We start from the raw sequence: 25,291 nt of genomic DNA, 5'->3' as shown, positions 1-25,291 counted from the left end.
AACACTGCACGGCATTGTTCCTTATCGCTCTTAGCCGACGACCGTGCACGTACCACTCCCACCCGGGGTGTACCCTTCAACCCCTAACGATTTTCCCGACCTCCATTCCCACGCAAATTTCCTTTGGAAATTTTCCACGATTTTTTAACTTGCTCGTTTTATCGCCGTTGCCAAATACGCGACGCGGGAAGGCAACGATCGATAAAAAGATAGAGGGATTAAGAAGATTCCCGAAGCTTATCTCCCGTGATTCCGTGTTGGGAAGAAAATCTCTTTAGACTGGGAAATTTTTTCGCTTCCCAGGCCAAGTCCGAACGCGAATCCGGAGATAACCGATAGATAGGAAATGGCGGCGGGCGAGGACGGACGGCGAGGTGCATTTTCCCGAGAAAAAATGAAAGAAAGGAGGGAAAAAGAGGCGATGACAGTGCACGAAAATCCGATCGATCGGAGTCCGGGAGTCGCGTCTGGTGGGGGTTCGCGCGAGGCAACCCGCCACGGTCGTCGGTTCAGGGCACGAAGGAGGGGGTTCAAGCTCTAGGTGGGGGCTCTTAAAGGCAACCGGGTGCCGTCCGACCGTCGGAATTCGGTGGTGGAAGGGAAGTCCAGGTTAAACCGTCACGCGCTATCCCCTCCTGTGTCGGCTGGTCGCCGTTTGCCCCCACCCTTAAGGTGGCAGCGCCTCCACCGGGCATTCCATCGGGTGGCACGCTTCGACGAGACGACAGAAGACGTTCGTCGTTCGTTCAGTCAGTCGTGCTCTGACGCCCGTTCCGAGTGCTCGGAGTTGAGTGAGAGAGAGTTCAACGAGCAAGGGACGTGGAAACGTTCTCTTACTGCGTTCTCTCGTACGAGAAAACAAAGCCAACCCTTCGAATATTCTTCGCTTCTCGGCCGGCCAGTTGCTTGGATTACGCGTGCGGACAATCAGCCTGGCCAGGCGTTCAGTGAACACGCGCTAATTTCGCTACCTTGGATTACCAGTGCAGTGTAGCCCACGACAAATTGTGCAGACGATTTGTCGATTTTCATTGATCTCGTTCTGTGATACAAGAACTGTTCGAGTACCATGGTGACCGGGGTGGGTGCCACGATGCCGACAGGCGGTGTCACCGTCGGTGCTACGCCGCCGGCGCAACACGTGCCCCAGGAGGCTGGACAGCCCCCTGCGCAAACCACCACCACCACCACTACTACGAGAAGATCCGGAGAGAATCGACGGGTTAGTGTCTTCCACGAGCTTTCCAGGCTACGCTGCCTTCTGACAATTTCTTTGCTCGTTTTTCTCTCTTTCGCGAAATCGGGATCCACGAGATCCGAGTCTTTCCGAGTCTCGAGAGGTAGGGTTGAGAAATGGGGGTAGTCGGACTGCACGATGACGATATATGCTAGATTTTTCGAAGACACGATTGTCGACGAGTATCTATACCGGTTGGCCTCGACGATGTTCTATAATTGATAGTATTCCGGGTGGGAAGAATGGCAACGGAGTATCTCATCGACTCTGCACCGTTGCCTAGGTCTCGCGATGGTCCATAAAATCGTACTTACGCCTAATTAAATTCGACGGTATGTTTGACCTGGCAATTCCTTTTCTGTCACAGAGCAATAAACCGATTATGGAAAAACGTCGACGAGCCCGCATTAACAACTGCCTAAACGACCTGAAGACCCTCATACTGGATGCCATGAAAAAAGACGTAAGTATTTCCGACATCGCGCACCTCCAACACTCCCCCGTATATTTCGCTGATTTTCCAAATCTTCCGTCCTCGATTTCCGATCTTCGATCTTGGAACCTCGCTCGCGAGCTAATCGGAAGTCGATATCCGAGCTACGAAGATCTGCTCCGCGACTTTCTACCCCAAATCCGAGCCAGGGGCTTCCCGAACGTTTACATAACCGTTGGGTTATGTTTCTGATTACAGCCAGCGCGACACTCGAAGCTGGAGAAGGCAGACATCCTGGAGATGACGGTGAAACACCTGGAAACGCTCCAGCGTCAACAGGTTGCCCTAGCTGCCGCGACCGATCCGAACGTGTTAAACAAATTCCGCGCTGGTTTCACGGAATGCGCCGGTGAGGTTGGCAGGTTTCCCGGCCTGGACGCCTCGGTGAAGAGACGTTTGATGGCCCACTTGGCCTCCTGCCTTGGACCGGTCGAGGCGAGCAACAACAACGCGCAGACGGCGAATCAGCAGCCTGTCCAACCGGCGCCACCGACCACCCAGCTCCAAGTGCACATTCTGCCGCAAGTGGACGCGACCCCGAGGATCCAGGTTCAACAGTCGAACGGGATCTTCTTCACGAACGCGAACGGCACCGGTCTCCAGCTGGTCCCGACCAGGCTACCTAACGGAGACATAGCCCTGGTGCTGCCAGCCGGTGCAAAAGCGACTCCAGTCACGTCGCCAGCCACGTCTCCGGCGCCAAATTCGCCTGTGCCCACTCTCATCCCGATTCCACAGAGAACAGCCAGCACAGCGTCGGCATCGTCCTCGTCTTCCTCTGCCAGCTCGACGTCCACGTCAGCGGCTAGCCCAGTGGCGTTCGAGGCACCTCCCGCGACGTTCCGTGAGCAGCCAGCGGCCTACACCAACGGTAACAGTCACAGGGATGTCGCGACCTCACCTGCCAATGGCTACACCAGCGATCCAGAGTTCGATCCACGCGTGTACAGTCCATAGGTCGAAGAGAAGCCGTGGAGGCCGTGGTAAAAGGAGCAGGATCGCGGATCTGATTCTCGATCTTGGGTGTTTGATCGTTGGAGTCGAGGAGACACGGACTGACTGCGAGTCGGTCGGTTGGTCGCGGGTGAGAAGGACACAGAGTCTCGAGTGATATTATACGCTTCGGCGGAAGAGACGTGGGTCGATTCGTCGAGAAAAGTCGAGAGAGAAGTCCCGCGGAACACGGATCATTGTTCCTTATCGCGTTTTAGAGGTCGTGTTTTGTCGAGGGGGTGAAAGGTGTCCTGCGAGCTAGGAGATCTTGTCTCCGGAGAACCGTGAGAGTTCGATATTTCCCGAGTGCGTGCAGTCGGCCAGTAGCCTATGAGGCAGTGCCTTATACAGTGCCTTGTACATATTATTTTATTTTATCGTTAAACCGTATTCGTCGATAACCCGGAACTAAAAGGTAATCCCGTTTGCGTCGTGAATTCCGTCTTTCTTCTTTTCCCCTTTGCGCATCTTCGTTTACCACGTCGTCCCTAGTTTCTGCCCGACTTCCTTTTTCCCCCCTTTACCAGGTTTCTCGCCTTCTACTTCGATTCCTTTCTCCTCTTTTGTATATATCGTTAGACGAATATCGTATTTTAAGTGCCTTACGCAACAAGAATCACCGAGGTCTTCCATTCTGTTTCTTGTACGTAAAACGCCGAGCGAGTGTTTCGTCGTGTACCGTGGTTGTAAGTACGAGGAACGTTTGTAAAACTAACCGCGAACCGCCTAGTTTGTAGCTTAGTTAAGCCTGTGCGTGAAAGAGGAGAGCGTGAGAGGCTGCGTGCGCGTGCGTGTATGATCGTCCTAATTTATATTTATATCGAGTGCAGAGAAATGAAATTTATAATTCCTCTCTATCGTGAGAATAGAAAAGATCGACGCTTATCACTGCAAGAGTATCAAATAAATATTGATCTCTTTGTCAAAACTTAACTATGGTCTTATTCATTCGTTTCCTACTTCCCGCTGCCAAGATTACACCGATCTGACAACTATCTCTTTCAACTTCAATTTTTACTTCCTTTCCATCCTTCGGGAATTTTTATTCCGCGTTATTACGTTTTACATTACGATTTCTAATACCGCGTCGAAGGCTCTTGGATCCCATAAAAATCGGCGTAATGCGAAAAGGTGAAGATTAATCGTTGCTTTATTTCTGTTTCGATACTCCTTTATTGCTCCGAAAAGTCGCAGTTCATTCATAGCCGGAGGAAGCATTGTTGGCGAGGAAACAAAGTATAATGCTGGAAGAACATTCCTTCGGTACAAAAGAGGGTCGTACAGGTAGTCGGTACCCTCGAGGACCGTTTCAAAGGGGGTCCCATGCACCATCTGCGCCGCTGCAGCTCTCGATGCAGACTAAGCGAGGACGCGTCGGTGGCTCCGCCGAGGTGCTGCCACCTGAAGGCGAATCTCGGAGGCTCCGCGAGCCAAACCGGTCTTGGGACCCCTTTCGTGGTCCTGGCGCCCGACGTGGGGCCCAAAATCCGCAACTCCGTCGCGCGCAGCCGAAAGCGTGGGTCGCCAAGCGTCTGCTGCCGCCTGGTGGCGGGTGCTGGAACACTGTCAGGCCCTTGGCTCACGAAACTCGCGCCCTTCTCGTCGCCCAGGGACAACAGAGGGCGTCTGCGACTCGATCGGGCGATCCTCGTGACCACGGTTCTTCGCGTGAGTCGTAAAAATACACGAGCAATGGTAAGAAAGAGGTGGCGGATTAGAAATTATCAGGCAACGAGGAGAATCTAATCTAGAGTCTCGCTCCCCCGTCAACGATAACCGATTATCACCATCGACTTTCTCCCGTAATCGACTATGAGTAATTTTCCAGCGAGCCGACCGCGCTTCCGGTTTGGAAAATTCTTCGGATCAGCCGGTGTTTACCTTGCTAAAAATACGTGTCGCGTTTCACGATGCAGGCCTTTATTCCCGAGAAGCTATATTTGCTGTCGCGCATCCAAGATTCCTCGACGAACGTTTAACACGCCCATCGATGCTTGACCATAATCCAAGATCCGCGTCGGTGCATGCGGTTTCGACAGCAGGAAGCGGCCGCAGGAAGTTTTGGACCGTCGTCGTCGTCTAGGTGTCTCGTCTTTTTACAAGGAAACCACGATGCCGGTGCATTAACATAATGCGGCTCTGGTTGGTCGGTGGCGTCTCTGGCACCGCAATTTGCGGCGCAGAAGTGGCGGTGGCTCACGCAATACGCGCCGAATGACAAGTTGCACGGTAGCACCTTATCATTTCTGATCGTGAACCCGGCACTCGGGTCAGACCGAATAACGCTTCGGGCCGTGATATACCTTCGATGGAAGCGTGCAACACACCGTACTCGAGCAAATTGAAAGAAACGCGAGGAATATTCGATCGATGATCCCTCGCGATCGTTGGATCGCCTTGCTCTGTCCTCGTATCGCGAGTCTAGCTGGTCTATCGCGGCGAGCGTGACGCACGCGTTTCTAGGTATAAAAGTGCCGATTTTACACAGCCCGGGACGTTGCATAAGTAGCAGGCACGGGAGTTAGAACTCCTAGTTATCTGCGCGACGGCGAGTTGGTTATCTTTTGTTACGTAAAATCGCCGACAAACAGGTCTCACGAGATACCGAGGTCTGACCGGATTCTTCTCTCCGAGCCTCTCACGTACGATTTCCATGGCGACAATCCTACCGTTGGGGATTCGTTTCTGCGCGTCGAAACGCGGCCATAATTACCAGCTCCCGAGGACCCTGGCCCCGTCGTCCGTTCGGGGAAACGTTCTTTTATTTATTAGCCCCGACCCAGCCTGCCTCTAATGGTCATTAGGATGATAATCGAGTCGCATAATTTCAGCCGGGTAATTTAATTAAATCACGCGATTTTTCGCGTCGTCGGTTCGTTATCTGCGAATCGCCGTGGTGCACGCGAGAATTAAGACTCGTGGAATCTCTTCGGCTCTTTGGTCGCCGTGCTCGTTCTAGAGCCTTTTGTTCACGCTCGAAACGGCCGACCTTCCACCCAGGTTGCTAGCTAAAATTGCGTACGACCAGTCGCGCGAACAAGCAGCAGCCGCACAAAGAGCCAACGTAATCTCTGAATCACGCGACGAGATATAGGCGAGCGACGATAATTATTCAAACGAGACGATTAATACGCAAATTCGAGAACTCTTTTCGTCTGGCGTCTCGCGCTTTTTGCGCAATCCACTGGCGAGCGAGATTTGATACTTTGGTGTAGACGACTCGCAGCGCGTGTGTCGAACGTGTTATCAGCGAGAGTTTCATCCAATGCCTGCGATTCGGAAAGGAAAATTAGCAATAGTCGGAAATTTATACGCTTTCCTGCGTATAATGAGATTAAACTTATCATAGCTTCAACAGACAATTTTTTAATTTTTTAATTTTTTATTAAAATTCTTCACTAGGAGTTATCGCTTTTGACAATCGATTTTTCCATTTTTACGCTTTCCTCGACATTAAAGATGTCATAACTTCGATAGACAATTTTGCAATTTCTTATTAAAATTCTCCACTAGGTGTTATCGCTTTCGACACTCGACTTTTCCATTTTTCTACGCTTTCCTCGAGATTAAAGCTATCATAGCTATAACAGGCAATTTTTCAATTCTTTAATTTTTTATTAAAATTCTTCTCTAGGAGTTATCGTTTTTGACAATCGATTTTTCCATTTTTACGCTTTCCTCGACATTAAAGATGTCATAGCTTCGATAGACAATTTTGCAATTTCTTATTAAAATTCTCCACTAGGTGTTATCGCTTTCGACACTCGACATTAAAGATGTCATAGCTTCGATAGACAATTTTGCAATTTCTTATTAAAATTCTCCACTAGGTGTTATCGCTTTCGACACTCGACTTTTCCATTTTTCTACGCTTTCCTCGAGATTAAAGCTATCATAGCTATAACAGGCAATTTTTCAATTCTTTAATTTTTTATTAAAATTCTCCACTAGGTGTTATCGCTTTCGACACTCGACTTTTCCATTTTTCATTCAATACGCGTTTATCATTTTCTAGTATCTCGTCTCACTCTAATTCCTTTTACAATTTTTCTTTTTTATCTTCTTCCATTTCTCTATTTATCAGCTACTCGACTGGTCATGGTAGGTTCAGTGTCAAATTTGAAAGCAATTTTGACTATACTGTATCCCAACTAGTTCCAAATTTTTCTAATCGATAATTTATCCATTTTGGCATGTTCCTATCAAATTGAAATAACAAAAGGTAATTAAGGGTTAATTTCGGTGTCATATACATGAATCGCGTGAACAAGTGCACGTTAACTTTGCCAGGAACGACTGCACGATTTTAGAAACAGGAAAAAAGAATTCTGGAACCGGCCATCTTGACTTTGACTCGGTACTGGCGTTAAGAATAGCCGTCGCATGACTCGAACGAGATTTTCAGCGAGCACGTGAATGTCTTTGTCTCTGTCGCTAGGCACCTATCGTTATCGCGATCCAGCGATCTCGTTAAACCATGTACAATCCCCAAACTTCCAACTCTATCCCTCGATCGGAGGCTCGGTATCTCGCGTATGTCGCAATTTAGACACGATCGAAATCTCTGTACGGAAATTCGCTCGGTTATCACGGAGCATTACCAATTGGACGGATACGAGAATCCGAATCCGGTGAAAAATTTTCCACGTAAAAATTCGATAGATCGTTACGAAATGGTAAAAATTCGGAGCCTCCTATCCTCGATCCGAAGCCGGAGAACACGTGTCGAGGAACAACGACTCGAGAGAACCACGGGCGACCACAAAGGACGAAAATCATGGCCAGGATCGTGACGCAAGACCACTCTCGGCCCGAGTCCAAGGAGGTTCACGAACCATGCCTCGGGAGAGGGGATAGTGGAGTGACTGTGAGCGCAGACAGAGCGTTAATTATTCCGTGTCCGTGCACGTGCAGGGCCGTGAAAATCCGATCGGGCCACGGGAGCCTCTAGGAATTCCCCTTTTGTCGGCCAATCAGCTGATTCCTAGAACGTTGCGAGCGTCTAGTAGCGCGCCGAAGCGACTTGGCGCTCGTTGTACGGTCGCGGTCGCGTGGTTTCAAGGACAAGGCAAGGTTGACACGCGCCGCCACTCGCGAACAGCAAGTGGGGGGTCTGGCTCGATCTCATTCCCTCCACGTCCGCTTCTCTCTCCCGTTCAGCATCACTCTATGCCTCGCTGCCTCGCTATCCCCACGCTTCCGCGCCGCGGTTGGTCACTGCCTCGGCTCGCAGGCCTCTGCCGTCAATCTCTTACTGATAAGTGCTATCCGGTGACACGGTGCCGCAGCGGCCGATGATTATCTGGCCTCGTGGAAAAACGCTGCGAAGGCTCCTGCTTCCTCTATGACTCGCACTCCGGTTCTGCTCCGCAATCTGCCTCGAGATCCACGCGTTCCTCCACCGCTCGAAAATGGATTTGTGTACGAATTGACAGAGGTCTGGCCAGAGTCGATCGTCTTTGGATTAGGTAGATGGGCCTTTGTTGGAATCCGGCTCGGAATAGCGTCGTTGCTGGAGCAGTTCGAGCGGAATCCTGTAGGAATTGGTCGTTTCTAGGTTAGGTCGATGGTTCAGTTTTGGAATCGTGGTTCGAGGGAGTTTGTACGGGAATCGATAGAGGTCGGTTAGAATGAATTGTTTTGAGGTTAGGTCGATGGTTCAGTTTCGGGATCTTCGAATCTTGGTCTTTTTGGAGTGGTTCGAGAGGATTTGTATAGGGATCGATAGAGGTCTTGTTAGAAAGAACTGTTTTGAGGTTAGGTTAATGATTCAGTTTTGAAGCTCTACTCGAGATCGCTATAGTTGGAGTGACTTGAGTAGGATTTACATAGGGATGATTGTTTTGAGGTTAGGTCGATGTTTCCATTTTGGAATTTTGCTTCATATAGTGATTCGAGGGAATATATACGGGAATCGATAGAGGTCTGGTTAGAATGAATTAGTTTGAGGTTAGGTTGATAGTTCAGTTTCGAAACCTGACTCGAGATTACGATAATTAGAGTGCCTTGAGTGGGATTTGTATAGGGATGATTATTTCGAGGTTAAGTCGATGTTTCCATTTTGAAATCTTGTTTCATATCGTGATTCGAGGGAATTTATATGGGAATCGATAGAGGTCTGGTTAGAATGAATTGTTTTGAGGTTAGGTTGATAGTTCAGTTTCGGAACCTTCCTCGAGATCGTAACAGTTAGAGGAATTGATAGAGGTTATATTGACAGTTTATATTTAATATTTCTACAATTCCAGCTAGAGGAAGAAATAATCAAGTCAAATCAAGTGTCTTAAGAATTTCGAAGAATAATTATTACGAATGTTATCGTAGAGTAGAGACAACGACGTCAGTCGGCACTAGCAGGATACACAGATGATACAGGCAAATGACACATTAGTCAGTCGAGAACGAGCTCTCATAACGTAAACACACTACTCTAAGTCTGTCTTGTGTTATATTAAATATAGTGTCTGTAATATGTACGTTTACATGCGTGCGTGTTCTATAGTGTCAATTCGACAATTATTCTTCCTTATTTTAAATAATCGTGAAACATATAGAACGTTGTTCACATCATCTACATTCATCAGTACAAAGCTCACATCTCTTTACACAATTTTTACAATTTTTACTTACATCTAACTCTCAAAACCTATGCAACACACTCTAAGGAAGTCTTCCAATAATTGTCACCTGTTCATTCATAATTATAGAACACTCCCAATTTTTCAAAGCAAAATTATACGACCGCGTGTACCATTAGCCAAACCTAACCTGAAAACCGATTAGCCAATTTGAATCATCGTCAACATGTAGTAATTTTAACGATGTTCAAAACATGACGAGTTTTTTAGTCAAATTTCTGGCTGTCTTGCGACCCAATAACATTGAATTTTTGTCGTAACATCAAAAGGGATAGTGTTGGAATTTCTAGAATGAAATCAAAACGTTTATCACGTCCTCATAAGTTACAATACTTTAAAAGCGTTCTACATTATTCCGGATTTGAGATTGACTGCTGCAAGTGACAGCAGATCATTTTAAACCCCAAAACCGATCCCTTAATGCCTGCACGGTATTGTAGAATGGCGGAACTAATCTCGAGACACCGAAAATTGACGAAGGAACAAGAACACAATAAGACAAACTCAAAACTCGTAAATTGATTTTAACACCAAGATAACGAAAACACATAAAGACGCATTCTTTTAAAACTATCTTTCTAACACCAAGCGACTCACGCTTGTGCTGGTCACAACCGATTTCTAAGGACTCTGTTTTTATGCTTTCCTTAACCTACGCTTCACCTCCGCGTAGAGGAGTCGCGCAACTTAATTTTGTTATATAGAACAACATTTCGATTTGCTTCTAGAAGACATCGATCGGTTTACAATTTGTTTTTGTTGGCAATAGCCGATTCGCGATTTCTTTTGGTATCCTACAGTATCGAAGGTACTTCGAGTCCAAATGTCGGTATTGGTTTGCTCTGACAGGCTTGTTGCACCATCGTTGCATGACAGTAGTTAATTTACAACAGACAGCAATATCGGCGCCGGGCTCGACGTGTTGAACACCGATATACGTGACATTCTAGAGAATTTCACGTGCCAGACAGAACCCGTAGAACCCGTGAGCAGCAAAAACTGGCCCCGCGCGAGTCAAACGCGTCTGTCTAATAGTCTGACCGGCGACGTCCTATTCTACTTACGCCGCGTACGAGACACGCATCGCGAGGAGAGCCGGGTATAAATCAGAATGGGGCCCGAGCGCCATAAGCACGACGTCGAAGGGCCACGAACCCATCGAAGGGACTATGGTGCACCGTCGAGGATTAGCCGTTTGTCTCGCGTCTCACGTACGCTGATCGTCGTCGAAGTTTTTTCCAGGCCGCCGTTTATCGTGCTGCCGTTGGCGAAACGCGGCCCATTGCTCGCGGGACAGAAGAAGCCGGGCATTTTCGTGCGTTCCACGTGCCACAGGAATGGCCGTTCGGGTTTCTTCTGGCCTCCTGCACTTTTGGACAGCGTTCGCTGCTGATCGATCCCGGGCACCAGGACTGGCGCTGACGACCGCTGTCGGACCAGAGCTCCGAGAGGTAAGAAGTCGATGGATTTCGTACTGGATGATTAGGTAGCAAACGTGTGCTTTCGAAGAATAAGCCGAGATGACATGTTTTGCTGACGCTCTTAATTCCCTTTTTATCCCGCGCTTCGCCGTTTCCAGCGGCATTTTTCGGCACTCGCGTAATTGTTCGCGTATTCGCGAGGTTGGGGCAGGAATTTTTTCGCGGTCAGATATTTCAAATATTCCCTGCGGCATCTTCCTCCACCATCGTGTCTTCGACAAGCCTCTACCAAATTTTCTAATTCGTCGTTACGTTCACATTACGTTGAGATCGCGTTGAAACCGTCTACCAAATTTTGAAATTTGACATCGCGTAGAAACCGTCAGTCAAATTTTCAAATTTGACATCACGTTGACATTATGTTGAGATCGCGTAGAAACCGTCAGCCAAATTTTTAAATTTGACATCACGTTGAGATCACGTTGAAATCGCGTTGAAACCGTCCACCAAATTTTCAAATTTGACATGGCGTTGAGATCGCGTTGAAATCACGTTACAATTTATTAAAATATTTTTTACATCATCTCGCGAGCTATTTTTCGCGACTTACTGCTAAAATAATATATCATCTGACGAATGATGAGAAATTAAAAATGTTTATCTCGTTATCTCACACCCGCAGTCCCGTTCTATCTTTAGAAGATCAATTTCACGATGCTAACCGGTCTTCAGTGGCCGGGAAAAGACAACCCCACTGTCATTCGCCATTAAAGCAACTGACATATCTGCTTGTCCATCTCCAGACTATTCCACGCGTCCCGTCTTCTCTCTTTATCGAAACTAACGCGAAAAAGAGCAGACAGAACCGCTCACGAGAAGCGTGGTAGCATATCGCGAAGAGAAATAACCTCTTTGAGAAGCACAGACTCACGCTGACGCGGTGGAACGATTCAAGGATTCGTACACGCGCGATAATCTCGCCGATTAATCGAGCAATTAATTGAAAAAGCATCGAGTGCTTTCGACAAGACGTTTCGAAAGCAAGCGTCGCGAGTCGGATCACGGACTCGTATTCAATGCATGCGCGATACACAACCGGGGCCGCACTCTATCGATGTTTCCCTTCTCTGAATGGTGGTTTTGTATTTCGAGAATGTTAATATGACGAAGCGTCTGCTAACGGCTGCCAGACGCTGAATAATCAAACGGAATACCTAAGCGGCTCGAATTTCTTCGCTCTTTGGAAGCGAACGATGTTTATTTCGAGGAACGATCGCGCTGGCAAGTTTTTGACACGAGTCAGCAGTCTCGACCTGCGAATCGACGAATTCGCACATTCTGCGCCAATCTTCCTCGTCTATTTTCCCCGACCAAGCTACTCCATTCTCTTCCCCATCTTCTTTTCACCCAATTTCAATTTTTCTCCCCCTTGCTTGACCTCTGTCACGATTCCTCGACAGATAGGTCCATGTTGGACTAACCGGATGAAAAGCTAGGATGTTGAAAGGTGTCTGTGCAGAGGTTCCCGTTGGTCGATTGCGAAACGGACAGACTTCTTGGATTCAGCTCGGAACACATTGTTCCGCTATTCTTAGAACGGATCAAGCTTACTTACAACGTTGTCTGTCTACATTTACATAGGTTGGCCCGTGGCACACCGCGAGCATACATCAAATCGTATCGATCTACGCCAGTCACGATCGACCATTGTTCCTGTAAGCTCTCTCGCGCCTGACACTTCGTTCGGAGACCTTGCTCGCCGCGTGTAATCCGGTATTTACATATTTCCAAATGCCTGTACGAGTCACAGGTCGCGCCGCGAGTCTGCGCAGCGTCGTGGCGCCTGCATCCTCTCTTCCAGCAATTTCGGACGGGTTGCTGATTCCCGCGATCTCGAAGAAATTATTCGGATAGGGAACATATTCGATGATTGGCAGTATCAAATTGTCAGATTTGAACGTTTGAACGAGAATCGTGAGTGTTGGATCGATGTTAGACTTCATCGATGGTTGTGGATATGTCTGGAGACCCCAAAGTGGTGCTCTGTTAGGTATATACGAAGGATGTGAGATTTATTTGTCGAGTGGACGTGCAAGTGCGTATTTCATTCGAATTTCAAACGATGGCACGAAATACTTGTGCGCAGATATCAAAAGGTAAGACACGCGTAATTTATTGCGAGTAAACCGATTTAGCTATAGCAATACACGTTTTAGCTAGGTTTCGGTGCTTCTAGAGAATTGTTATATCAATTCCAATGAATTTCTTTTATGATTCGTTGTATGCTGTTTCTACGAGTAGATGTTTCAACTCAATTCCATTTATGAACTTAACCCTTTGCACTCGGCGATTTTTTCATTACAGGGAAATAGTAATTCGAAGACTTTCTACTATAAAGTCAACGATATTTTTAAAGCCGAAAATGAGAAGTACTTAACCCTTTGCACTCGGCGATTTTTTCATTACAGGGAAATAGTAATTCGAAGACTTTCTACCATAAAGTCAACGATATTTTTAAAGCCGAAAATGAGAAGTCGTATGCAAATTAAGACGTGGAATTATTTTATGCGTGATATTCCACGCATCGTTGGGTCATTGTAAATTTGATATTTGCAAATTAAGACGTAAAATTATTTTACTTCGATATTCTACGCATCGTTGGGTAATTGTAAATTTGTTAAGTGAACAACATCCATCTTTAGAATTTGATTAAATGGCGACTGTGAAGCACCTCTCGAGTGCAAAGGGTTAATATAGAGCAAGATATGTAACTGTCTAGAAGTAAAAAAGATTTCCAAAGTGAAATCAAAATTCTAATTCCATTCTAAAATCGTATCCAGGTCGAATTGCCATCTTCACGAACCCCAAAGACTTTTAGACTTCATATGACATAAAATTATGATACACGCAAGGAATATTCTGTGGATAGAAATGGACACCAATACCTTCTACGATTTTGAACAGTCAACGCATTAGTATATTTAGATAAGAATATTTAAATAATAAAAACAACTCGCAATAAATTATTTTAAACAAAAAATTGATTCACAAAAATTTCTAGAAAAATCTCTCTCTCTCACTCTTATTAACTATTACATACCCATGTTCCCTCATGATGATTCTCGCATAACTGTTTTATTCTGGCACATTCTCCTAAACATCATTCATTCAGTTTATATTCAACCTCATTCGCATTTACACATATGAAACCAACGCTCACATACTCCTATTTAATTCTAATTGCACACCAAAGTAATCCTATCAACTATACGGATCCTAGATCTCCAGGATTCGTTTAACAGAAAATTATGAAATCCAATCGCGTATTGAAATAACGCTCAGTCATACGGATCAAAAAATCATCTAGAATCTATTTAAACCGCGAAATAGGAAACATCCTCCGCTTCGATCCTAATCCCACGCTCAGTCCAGGCTATATATAGCGCCACTGACCAAGGAAGCCTCGATGGTTCGTCTAACTAAAAATCCGAAACAAACGTTCCAACTCGTTGGAAACTCCTGACCCAGGTCAAATTACCCCGGAAAAGTTCCATTCATCTCAAGTCTACTTCACGCGAAAGACGCTCCCTATCAAAGGCTGCGCAGACTTAAAACGCGAAGCACCGAATTTAAATTCCACTTGCACTTCGATTCTATTGTAGTTGGAATTCCTAGTCGAGCTATCGCTTACACGGGAGAGGTATTGGATAGCCCAGGTGAAGCGGAACCCACGAAGACTAACAAAGGCGAAGGCTAGCCGATGCTCCTCGAATTTCCGCGCGGCAATTCGATTCCGCGTCCGCTTGGAAATACGCTTAGAAACGCGACTGGGGCGAGCAAAGCGGAACAACAGGTGACTCGTTGCAGCCCTCCGGCGATCGCTCTAATTCCCGTGGAAGCAGCTCGCGTGGGCCCGGATAAGGGCGTTGCGAGGGTACCGGCTCGGCAATTTGGGTTAACGACACTAGGCAGCTAGACAGAGAGCACTCGGCGACGTCTTCGCGCTCTTCATCCTCGGTCACGATTATCGCGATCAGCGTTGTCGGTCCACCTTAGAAACGGGACGCGAGGCGGAAAGGAGCCGAGCTGAGCGAGCGTGCGCCGCGTGGCCGTGTGTGGGTCGAGAAACCGGAGTTATTTATGAAGTGTACCACGGGGAGAGGCACGGCCGTGGGGCCGCCTATCTGATGCTCTTATTTCGTTGTTTGCTCCCGACCGCGTAATACTCGAGCTAGAAAAGCGCGACACGTGCGCTCGCCGCCCGTGCGTCGCGCGTCTTCCGCTCGCCAGCCGCGTGTTCGCCCGACACGCCACGTGGGTGAGCGTGTGCAAGCGAGCGTGTGTACGAAGCTGAGTAGTCGTTTGCCCGTGGACAATGTGCGCTTGTTTCACGTTCGAGGCTTTCTGGCCGAGGCGACCAGGGATTCTTCCCTGACACTGACCAATCGCGTGATGAATTTCAGCGCTCGCTTCGGGGCCTGTTCTCCGAAGACCGCTAATGAGGCAACCGATCGCGCGCGTTTCTGTTTCGATTGGCATTCTGCAGATCGCTCGGGATAAGGCTGGAGAGGATCGTTGGTGAATAGAAACGGATGCTGAAAAAAATTAAAGAAAGTGTCGGACTTTGAGAGACGATTTTAGGGATTTTGGAGATTCTGCAATTTTTGTCAATCTTTGAATCTCGATAATTTTGTAATTAATTCGATAATTTTGGATCTTAGGTGTGACGATTGATGTACAATAGTTAGGTAATCGATGACTGTACTAAGATTGTTAGAAATATTTAATTCGTTGAAATGGTAATATTCCTAAAATCGACTAGAAAAGTAGGAAATAAAATTATTTCTGTAGGGGTCCTTCTCCATGGTTGTATGATGTCGACTGGTCACAGGTATCCTTGTGGTGCTAGAAGAGCCTGCGTTTCATCCTGGGCCTGCTAGTGGACTCATCAGTAAAGCTACCTAGCAGGCCAATTTTTCTTTCTCCTAATTGAACATAAGTTTAATACGCCAGAAACTAGATACAATAATATACGTGCAAAAAGGAATCAATACAAAAGGGTTACAAATGAAGATTTACAAGTGAAAATGATTATGAAACACTGGCGATCTAGAATCAAACTTAATCTACCGCGCTTATTGCTATAAGATAATATAAACCTAAGAACTATCTTATATTAGAATGCGTGTTTGGCTATGTATAGAAAGCTGTACTATACTATACAGCTTTTGGTTTTAAGTGGATAAAGTGCCGAGAGTGGACTAGGTAAATAAACAAATAGAAGGAGAGAGGGATGATGGAAGAAGAGGTGGATGAAGTATATAATTACTACCTAGCAGGTCCTGCCATAGACGAGGGTATTTAAGTGATATAGTAATTTCTATTTATGGGAGGTCGAGGATTCACCGAGGACTTGCAAGATAGTCCTCGAATCTCCTTCAAGTAGGAATCCATCTATTGCCAAGGGTGAGAATGATGGTCGCTACATTTCTAATCGTGTACATGTGACAATAAAAAATTCAGTCATGCTGGTACCATAAGCAAGTTATTTAAAATTGGTCGTCAATATGTGAATGTAAATATGCGAAGTTAAAGACTTATGGGGCTGCAATAAATTTTAGAATTTTCATTTCAATATTTAAAATTCCAATAATCTTTTAAAAATTAAATGATTAGGAACAACATACTCCCCGTGCTCCATAAAAAAATTTCGAAGCTACCACGTATGTGGTCATATATGGCATAAGAAGAAGGAAAATATTAATCACGCGTCTACCAATTAGGACTTCGAAACCCGACGTCTCTGTCAATATTAAAATTCCACGGCGACGAGGGAACATGACTCAATATCGTCTTCTGGAACTTTCAGCCACTCAGCCAGCCCCCAATTACCACCTATCCGAACGTAACGTCTACATTAAGCTCGTGTCAATGGCAATTAAAACTCTTTCGAAGCAAGGCTATCGACGTGTCGATTATTCATCGGGCGTCCTTCGAAAGCGGTTACTCATCCGAAACAATTCGCCGCGTGCAGGCAAGAAACTCGGGAGACCAGACCCAGACGATCCTGAAATCGCGCGTATCACGCCGGTAGTAAAATGCCGTGGAGCCGATACGCGATACAGAAACGTGGCGAGCACGAGATCCAAATAAGCCGAAAGCACGCCATTAGCGTATGTAAATATCTCGTTCGGACAGGAATCAATTACCCTGGTCGTCCTCCTGCGATCCTTGCGCCGTTTCATGCATAGCAATGAAGCAGGCAGATGAGGAGGCAACGGATACCACGGACCAAACACCAAAGGGGAAGCCACTTAAGACGTAATTGCGCGTAAACCGTTCCACGATTCCGCGAACCACGGCGAAGGTGTGAAAGCGAGAATTTTAATCCGCTACCCTTTAAGTTTCGCGTAAACGTTCTCGACGGATAACCTGACAGTGGAATTTCCATCGATACCTGTATCTCCGGATCACCGAGTGATGGTATTGCGTGTAATACTGTTTGCATGGTAATTTTCAGCAAGGGTAATTGTCTCGTCGACTTTTATGAAACTAGCCGTTATATTTTTAGGAGACACTGCCAAAGTACTCCTTGGAATTGTCTTTCCTTAAGGGGTTCGGATAAATACTTCGTAATAGGTACTCATTATCGAGTCAGTAAATTTTTATGGGATTTCCAGGCTATTCAGGGAACTGATATTGAGAAAAAATTCATTCCCGCATTTTTAAATTTGTTCCGATTGCGAGAGACGCGGAGCTTCTACCTCTCGCGCGACACTAGCGCCACACTGGTCATTTACTTCTATTTTCGTCGATGGAGATACGAAAGAAATTTCCTTTACTGAAAACTTCCACTGCAAAAGTATATGTAAGTCACTGATCACTCGAATCAAACAATTCTCCAGTTTAAATTTAAATGAGGACAATATTTGAGGTTATATCTTCTATCATCTTAATACACAAAATGGTGGGCAAATTTAACCTATCATTTCGCATATGTGTTTTTAGCGATTCTACAATGTTTTCTTCATGCAATCCCTTTTCCAAGATTTCACGAAATCTAATCTCACCACTCTAAAATTCTGCTGTTTGATGAAACTTAATCTCACCACTCCAAAATTGTACCATTTCGCGAAACCTAACCTCGCCACTCCAAAATTCTGCTATAATTCACGAAATCTAACCTCGCCACTCCAAAATTCTGCTATATTTGACGAAATCTAACCTCACTACTTCAAAATTCTGCCATTTCACGAAACCTAACCTCGCCACTCCCAAATTCTGCCATTTCACGAAACCTAACCTCACCACTCTAAAATTCCGCCATTTCCGAACATCGGTGTTGGAAGTGGAACAAGATGGCGACCCACGGAGCGGCATAAACGTATCAGCCTTTGGTTAAAAAACGGTGGAAGCGTAAATCTTGGTGAAAAAGCGCGCGCGCAGGCAGCGTCGGCGATAAACGAAATCGCGGCGTAAAAGTTATCGGCGCGCAAGAGTCAGTGTTTCAAGGTGAGCCATTTACGACGCAGAAATGAAAGTTTTATCACTTTTCGTCAGAGTGCACGGGCGAGATCTTGATTAACCAACGAGGGTAGGCTTTTACGACGGCGAGCCGTGCGATCGAAATTCAACTCGGTAGTCCGTGGATGATGCTTATTGGACCAGGTGCGAATTATGCTCGGAAATTGCCTTCGGAACCCGGGGCCCCGCTCTCCCCACGGCCGCGAAATTTCCGACGCTTTTACGATCCATTAAGCAGCCACGGAGTTATTTATTCTTTGCTCCGGCGAGCACCGGGCTAGCCGCGAACAAGGGCAACCACGATATTCCGCGAGCCGCGAGGAAAATTCAGTCACCCTGCCTCGCAACTGTCTTCCGAGAAGGTCTTTGAGATCGTGTGCATTACTCTCGCTTCTTCGGCGAGAGGAATGACGCCGAGGGTTGCTGCGTTTCTGGTATCCGGCTCTCGCGAGGATTGACTAGGTTCCTTCGTTAGAAATTCCAAATATAGGATCAGAAATATTTTGGCTATCACTTTGGAACTGTCACAAGGTATCAAATTTTGGTATGTGATCATAGATCGGATCTATGATTGTTCTTTTATTGCGTACCTTTGGGTACAGTGTGCGTATTATAAATTGAGCTCTATCTTCCGAGAAAGTCTTTGAAATTGGAGTGCTCTTCCTCTCTGTTTCTTTGCCAAGAGAAATGGCGCCAAGGGTTGCAACGTTCCTGACTGTTTTAGTGGAGGAAGATTAGGTTTCTCGGTAGAAGATTCTGAGTTTCTATTTCGAGTAGTACTATGCAGGTACAGGAAGTTGTCTTGGAGATTTCTCATATTTCACAATTTCTAATTATTAAATGATAAATAATAAGAAAAAATATATTAATCACAAATTCAGACGATATCATATAATATAAACGTTATAAATTATTTTTATCTCGATTCTTTTTATATTTTGTTCTTCAAGTTAGAATTAAATTCCACAGTAACTGTTTAAATAATTCTTTTGTCGATAATTAAATTTGGAGGAATTTAAAAATTCTCGCGATTCTCACGATGTGATTATACGTTTCACGTATTATTTAGATTAGAATCAATTCTATAGAATCGAATGTTATTAATATGGAGGAAAAATTGTTTCATCAACCGGAAAATCGAAGCTTTCCACTGGAAGCTAAATTTCGAAAAATAGCTTGTACCTCGATTCACGTCCCTGACACGTTACTTTTCGAGAGGGGAAAAACGCGTTCTCCGAGAACACTTCTTAAGAACAGTTCCCTTTCTCTTAACCTTTATTTTTCTCTTTTCCTTTTTTTTCTTCCTTCCGTCGCGGGCTGAAGGCTGCACAGCGCTCCAGAAAATGCACTGGAACAGAAGCATAATTGTATTGATTACCCTTGCACGCGAGAACGACTCGCGTTCCAAAGGTATAATAATTTCGCTGCGTTCCATAATGATTCCTTTCGTGCAATAAGTATGCCGGTAGAAACCGATACCTGTGATTAAATGTAAAATTAACATTCTCGAGAGTCGCATTTCGAATACCGGTAGAATGTCCACACGCGAAGACATTCGCTGATGCCGAGACTTTATTCGCATCGAGTCATTATCGAAGCGAAACTTGCTTTCGAATATTCTTTAACCTTTGATATATTGCTACCGAAACGTCTTTCGTTCATTTAATCAGCGATATTGCTGGGGTATAATTTCAATAAATACCCAAGATGATTCGTAATTTAACAGACTACGAAAGTGGTGGAACACGTGTTTCCATGTCATAAAAATTAAGTGACGTTCTATTTAAGATATAGATGCAGAAATTATCTTCTGAAAATGATCCTAATAAACGATCCCTATTAATTCTACCCCAATCCTTTCAAAAGTACAAAAATTAATCGTTGGTTACTAGGCTGGATTAATTATTAATTAATTTGGACCAGAAGAAAAGGAATTACACGTGTTTGCAGGAATTACACTTCCTTTCTTTACAAGGGAAAGACTCTCATTGCCTATTATGATCACAGACACCATCAGTGCTTCAGTTACATAGTACCCAATTTCCTAACAAAATAGCTCAGAGCTTTATCATTAGACGTTCACTCCCTTAATCCCAATCTTCTCAAGATTGTGCATCTTCCAGTCAAAGTCTCGTCGTCAACGATCACAGTATATAAAATTCAAGAAATAAAATATTTGAATAGAAATATAAAACATTAGGACAATGTAATTGAAAATTTGTAATCACTTTGGTATGCTATCAGCTCGCATGGAGCTCTTCATGCAGACCTTCGAGATCGTCTCGAATATCCCATCAACCCCCTCACGCACAAATCACCCCGTTCGTCTCTTGCACCTCCCGAAATAAATCGACTTGGTACCCAATTGACTCGATGACTAAACAGGTGAAAGATTAAAATCGCAATATATATTCCAATTGAAGGAGCTCTGTATTATATTCATTCCCTCGATACCGATCTTCTCAAAGAACACGCATGGACTAACCAAGTGGACTAACCAAAGCCACTCGAAAGCCACTCCAAGCCTACCACGGTGTGTGTAAAAGAGGCCAATGGCGGCAACTCTCGCTCACCCTAATAAATATCGAGGTCCCGAAAATTCCTACGAAATCGTAGAGCAAAGCCGTGAGAGACGAGGCCGGGACAGGACGCGTTCCAGCTGGGCGCAAAAGGCAACAAACGAAGGCTGGGCAAAACATCAAAAGGAGCGATACGATAGATGTAGCGCGCGGATCTTACATCCGATTCCGATCGTTGGACCTTCGATCTTTCTGCGTTAAAGGCTCCCGCCCGGGTCTGCATGTCAATCTCTCTCTTCAGTTCGCTCCCCTATCGGGCGATCCGGGTTCTCCGGGTTCTCCTTCCACGGGACCAGCACGGCCGCTAATCCACGGACGGAGCAGGCAGGATCGATCCGAGGTGGACGTAGCACGAAATACGATCGCAAAGATCGCGCGCTGGTACTACCTCGGAGAACAACAGGAACGAGTCCGTAGCAGCGCAAGATAAACATCGGATCAGAGGATGTCACGGAACAGAGAGGCAGCCCTCGTCTCTCGCTAACGTCCGTCAATCACGCGGCGGATTCGACGACAAACATGCAACGCAAGAAGCTGTCCACCCATCCCCCTGTGGCCGGGCCCGCGCCACCCCGGCAACCCCAGACGTTCCACGGACGTACAAACAGACGATTACGAGGGAAACATTCGGAATACATTCCCGTGCAGCGGCGGTCCGCTTGTTCTCCGAATCCCCTCCAACCAGGCGAGCGCGTGGCCCGATGCTCCTCCTGGTGAGTCAGCTTCGGATATTTTCACTCCGTACGAGTGGACCAACTCGAGACCCACGATTCCGATTTCGTCACGCAGCCTCTCTGCTCCATCTACGCAGAGGAAAATTCGATGCTGACGGAGGAGAGGGTTGATGGATGCCTGGCTGCTGATCAATCCGGGCTCTTCGGGCAGGGTGAAGGCAGTTTGCAAGTGCAATTTCTGTAAGTATATTTTGGTATATATCCCTTTCAGTGCCGAGCGAAAAACGGGTGCCTGTGCGAACATAACCGAACGAATTTGACGAATTTATTAAGGTTTGGGAAATATAAACTAAATTAAGAATGATATTTACAAAAAATTCAAAATTTTTTTGAAGGTAGGGAGAATAATGCCATTTGCATTTCAATTGGCAATACAATGCCAATTGTATTTCAATAGTTATTGAAAATCATACGAATAACATCAATAGAAAACAAAAGTTTCCCTTTTACAAACAATATTTGCATATAAGAATAATCATCGTTTGATCACAGTTTTATGTAGGTATAGTTTAGTATGAAGTATAAGTATTATATTTTCAATCATTTTGAATAAAATAACAAATATCTATTATATTAATAATTATTATCTATTATATTATCTATTATATTATTAATTATAATTCTACCTTGTTGCTTCAGCGTATACAGAGACTTGGCACCAACCAGCAAAGAATATAACGGAAAGTTGAACCCAAAAACAATTTTATAAATTCTTTTTCAATAAAATTAGACCGTTTATAACGTTTTATAAATTTATTCTGAGATAGAGCTTTCTCGCAATGCGAAGAATAAGGCGCCATCGCATACGCAACGATATTTCGTCGTTGGCACTAAAAGGGATATTGCGAGTATATAATAAATAAACGAAATATATTTTTTTATAGGAATAAATTGACCTTTCTCATAATAATAGACAACGTGTCTTTACAAAAATTAATAATTATTATATATCAACAGGGGTGACAAATTACCTTTTGATATAGACAAAAGCAATCACAAGATATTGAAACGTATCACTGAGGTATGCTAGAATTTTATATTAAAATTTAAATATTAAATGTTCTAGAGTTTTAAAAAAAACATTAAAAAATATTCCAAGATTTTTTCTTTTTTTTTATTGACTTCACGAGTTTTACAATCAATTCCTCAATTGGGAATTATAAGTAGAAATGATAGCGTTATGCGGGGCATGAAGAGCAAGTACGTGAATCGTTGTATCAGTTGATTACTTACGTAATCAAGTTTGAGTTATTAGGAGAATCGACGTACCAAGTTTAGGGGAGTGAATCTTTTTAGTCTAAATGGAGATTTATTTGGGCTTGACAACTTTCTAGCTAATTGATTTTTGTGATACGTTAACTGATTTATGTGACGTTTGCTAAATTGGGTGATTTCGCATTTTAGTATTCGAAGCTGAATAAGGAATAATACTTTCTCCTTCCAAAATTTATTCGAGGTTAACGAATGAAAAATATTACGAGAAAGATCCTGGATCGATAATTCTTCCTTTTAAAATTTTGTTTCGTTGAACAAATAGGTACGAAAAATAGAGAAAACTTCTCTCCCATTAAAATCTGATTTCAAACGCGACCGTGAAAAATTATTCCAAAATTATTCGCGATCTCTGAACGAAAAACGCGGGAAAGCGATCGGTCGCTATGGAAATTAAAATTGCCACGCAGGAAATCGTGGGGAAGCCATAAAAAGATGGCAGCGCGAGCATGGGATTAACATAATATCGACTTAACCCCTGGATATTCAAAAAATTCACGGAATCGAGGTCCGCGGCTATTCCCCCGGGGTCGCGGAGCGTTTCACGTGCAGGCCGCCGCGATAATTCATTGGCCGGCAAAAAGCCGATGAAAATGTGGCTTCGGCAACGGACATATTTGGCTCGTTCCCCGCTGGACCGAGGGCGTCCCACGGTTTGCCAGAACATCAAAAAACCGAATCTAGATGCGATCCTGAGCGCGGTCCTTGTGCCAGGCACACAGCCTTCTTCCCCCAAAGAAGGCTGCTCTCCCCTTCCAGCTCTAAGAATCTCACCGGTTACCATTATCCGACGTCCAAAAAATCCTCGTCCATCCGATTCCCGTCATAAATGCACCGCGTATGCGCTCGTTCCGTGGAATTTTTCGAAAAAGAAACAAAAGCGTCCCGCGCCTCTACAGGCGAGACACAAGCTTTGCGAAAAAGATAATTATCCACCGGCTGTCGGGGACGAGATCGTTCCCAGGCATCGAGAACTCGAAGAACCGCCTCTCCGCGCAGCAACATCTGTCAATCGTTCGTACGAGTTCAAGCGAACAGTGTCATCTTATTAATATCTGCCCCCTTTTTTCGCCGCTCCATCGATCCACGTGAAACGTGGTGCAAGCGCCAGCCGATTCGATATCCACGTCTCCAGTCGATATCCCGTATTGGAGTTTCGACGTTCCTTCGATATGCCAGCCGGCGACAAAAACCGGCAAGAATGCGCCAACGGAGCCCGACCGGATAAAGGGGTGGGACGTCACCCTTCCGAAACTGGTCACAGGACAACAGCGGGGCCACTGTATTAAATATTGACTCGATCGTGCAAGCAGCTGCCGCTTCTTCGCGATCGATCCCCGGCGACCGGCCACGATCGCGTTACGTTTCTGTCCGCTCGTTTTCGCAATTGGTCACGGAGGCCTTTTCGGGACGGACACGTGGACACGTGTGTGTACACCAACGCGAATCGACCGATTTCCAAGTTAAGTTTTTGAGCCCGAGCACCGTCTCCGGGGTAACCGCGTTTCCCATTTTACGGGAATTAACCTCGAGTCGATCGGATCGGATCGGATCCCTCGATCCCAGTCGCTGTGTGTTTTTCGTTTCTGTCATTAATGTTCCGCGAGTGTGATATGAATTTTTATCGTTACCGGGAACGTTGTCAGTGAGCGAGGAGGAGTTAAAGGTAACGTGACGGGAAATTTGATGCAGGGAAAGGGGTTATTTTTACTTCCATTTTCATACGAGTCTTTGGATGAAAATTTTAGTTTCCAATTTTTATTCTTTGCAATTGGGTATTTTATTTTTAACGATTTATTTTTGGCTCGACGTATGTATGGAATATATATAGTCTCGTATAACGATTTAAGTTCGTCATCGGTTAAGCAAATGTCAAAATGGAGTCAAACTTTGAATGACATTTCGAAATATCAGTTGGGATAAATCGTTGAAAAGGTTAAGCTACTTTAAGCTCGAGCTGATTAAGTTTTAAATTGGAGCTTAAACATTGAATTTCAGTATTTTGTTAATAATTTGGAATTAGGGGGAAAAGTATAATGTCAGGATGTAAATTTTGGCCAAGCACGAGTGTATATACTTGGCTAGAGGACGAGAAAGTGTTTTATTTGCATGATACAGGAGAGTGTGCTATTGTGAAAAGGAAGTGTGGTACTATTGAAGGGGCGAATCTAACACCCCAAGTGCCACGCGCCATACGGCAGATGTACCATGACGGCACAAGGGTCGTCTTTGATATATTTTTATCGGGCACGATGAACCGTAGCGATTCGGTTATATTCCTAACGTTCATCAATAGCTCGTCACTACTTCCGACATTTTCCAAAAATACTGGCTCCAGTCTAGGTAACATATTTCCTTCGAAATTCTAATAATCTCGCTCACTACTCTCACACCTTTCAT

The 25,291-nt window shown here is 45.1% G+C and overlaps 1 protein-coding gene across 1 annotated transcript; it reads left to right on the top strand.

Annotated features, from left to right (window-relative positions):
• The first annotated feature begins 687 nt into the window (after positions 1-687).
• On the top strand, positions 688-2,687 carry hry (bHLH transcriptional repressor hairy). Its single transcript, XM_017897502.1, has 3 exons — positions 688-1,222; positions 1,605-1,700; positions 1,929-2,687. Exons 1-3 carry the CDS (start codon positions 1,070-1,072, stop codon positions 2,685-2,687), a joined length of 1,008 nt encoding a protein of 335 aa, XP_017752991.1. The 5' UTR covers positions 688-1,069.
• Positions 2,688-25,291: the final 22,604 nt, after the last annotated feature.

This window comes from Eufriesea mexicana, unplaced genomic scaffold (assembly GCF_001483705.2).
Source record: "Eufriesea mexicana isolate 0111107269 unplaced genomic scaffold, ASM148370v2 scaffold507, whole genome shotgun sequence".
NCBI lineage: Eukaryota > Metazoa > Arthropoda > Insecta > Hymenoptera > Apidae > Eufriesea > Eufriesea mexicana.
Note: the sequence above shows the minus strand (reverse complement) of the source record. Positions and strands in the feature narration are given on the sequence as shown.

Bases quoted from the DNA above. Each gene is read 5' to 3' on its own strand.
- hry (XM_017897502.1), top strand. From the start codon at position 1,070: ATGGTGACCGGGGTGGGTGCCACGATGCCGACAGGCGGTGTCACCGTC. The intron at 1,223-1,604 runs GTTAGTGTCTTC...TTTCTGTCACAG, and splicing joins GATCCGGAGAGAATCGACGG to AGCAATAAACCGATTATGGA. The intron at 1,701-1,928 runs GTAAGTATTTCC...TTCTGATTACAG, and splicing joins TGGATGCCATGAAAAAAGAC to CCAGCGCGACACTCGAAGCT.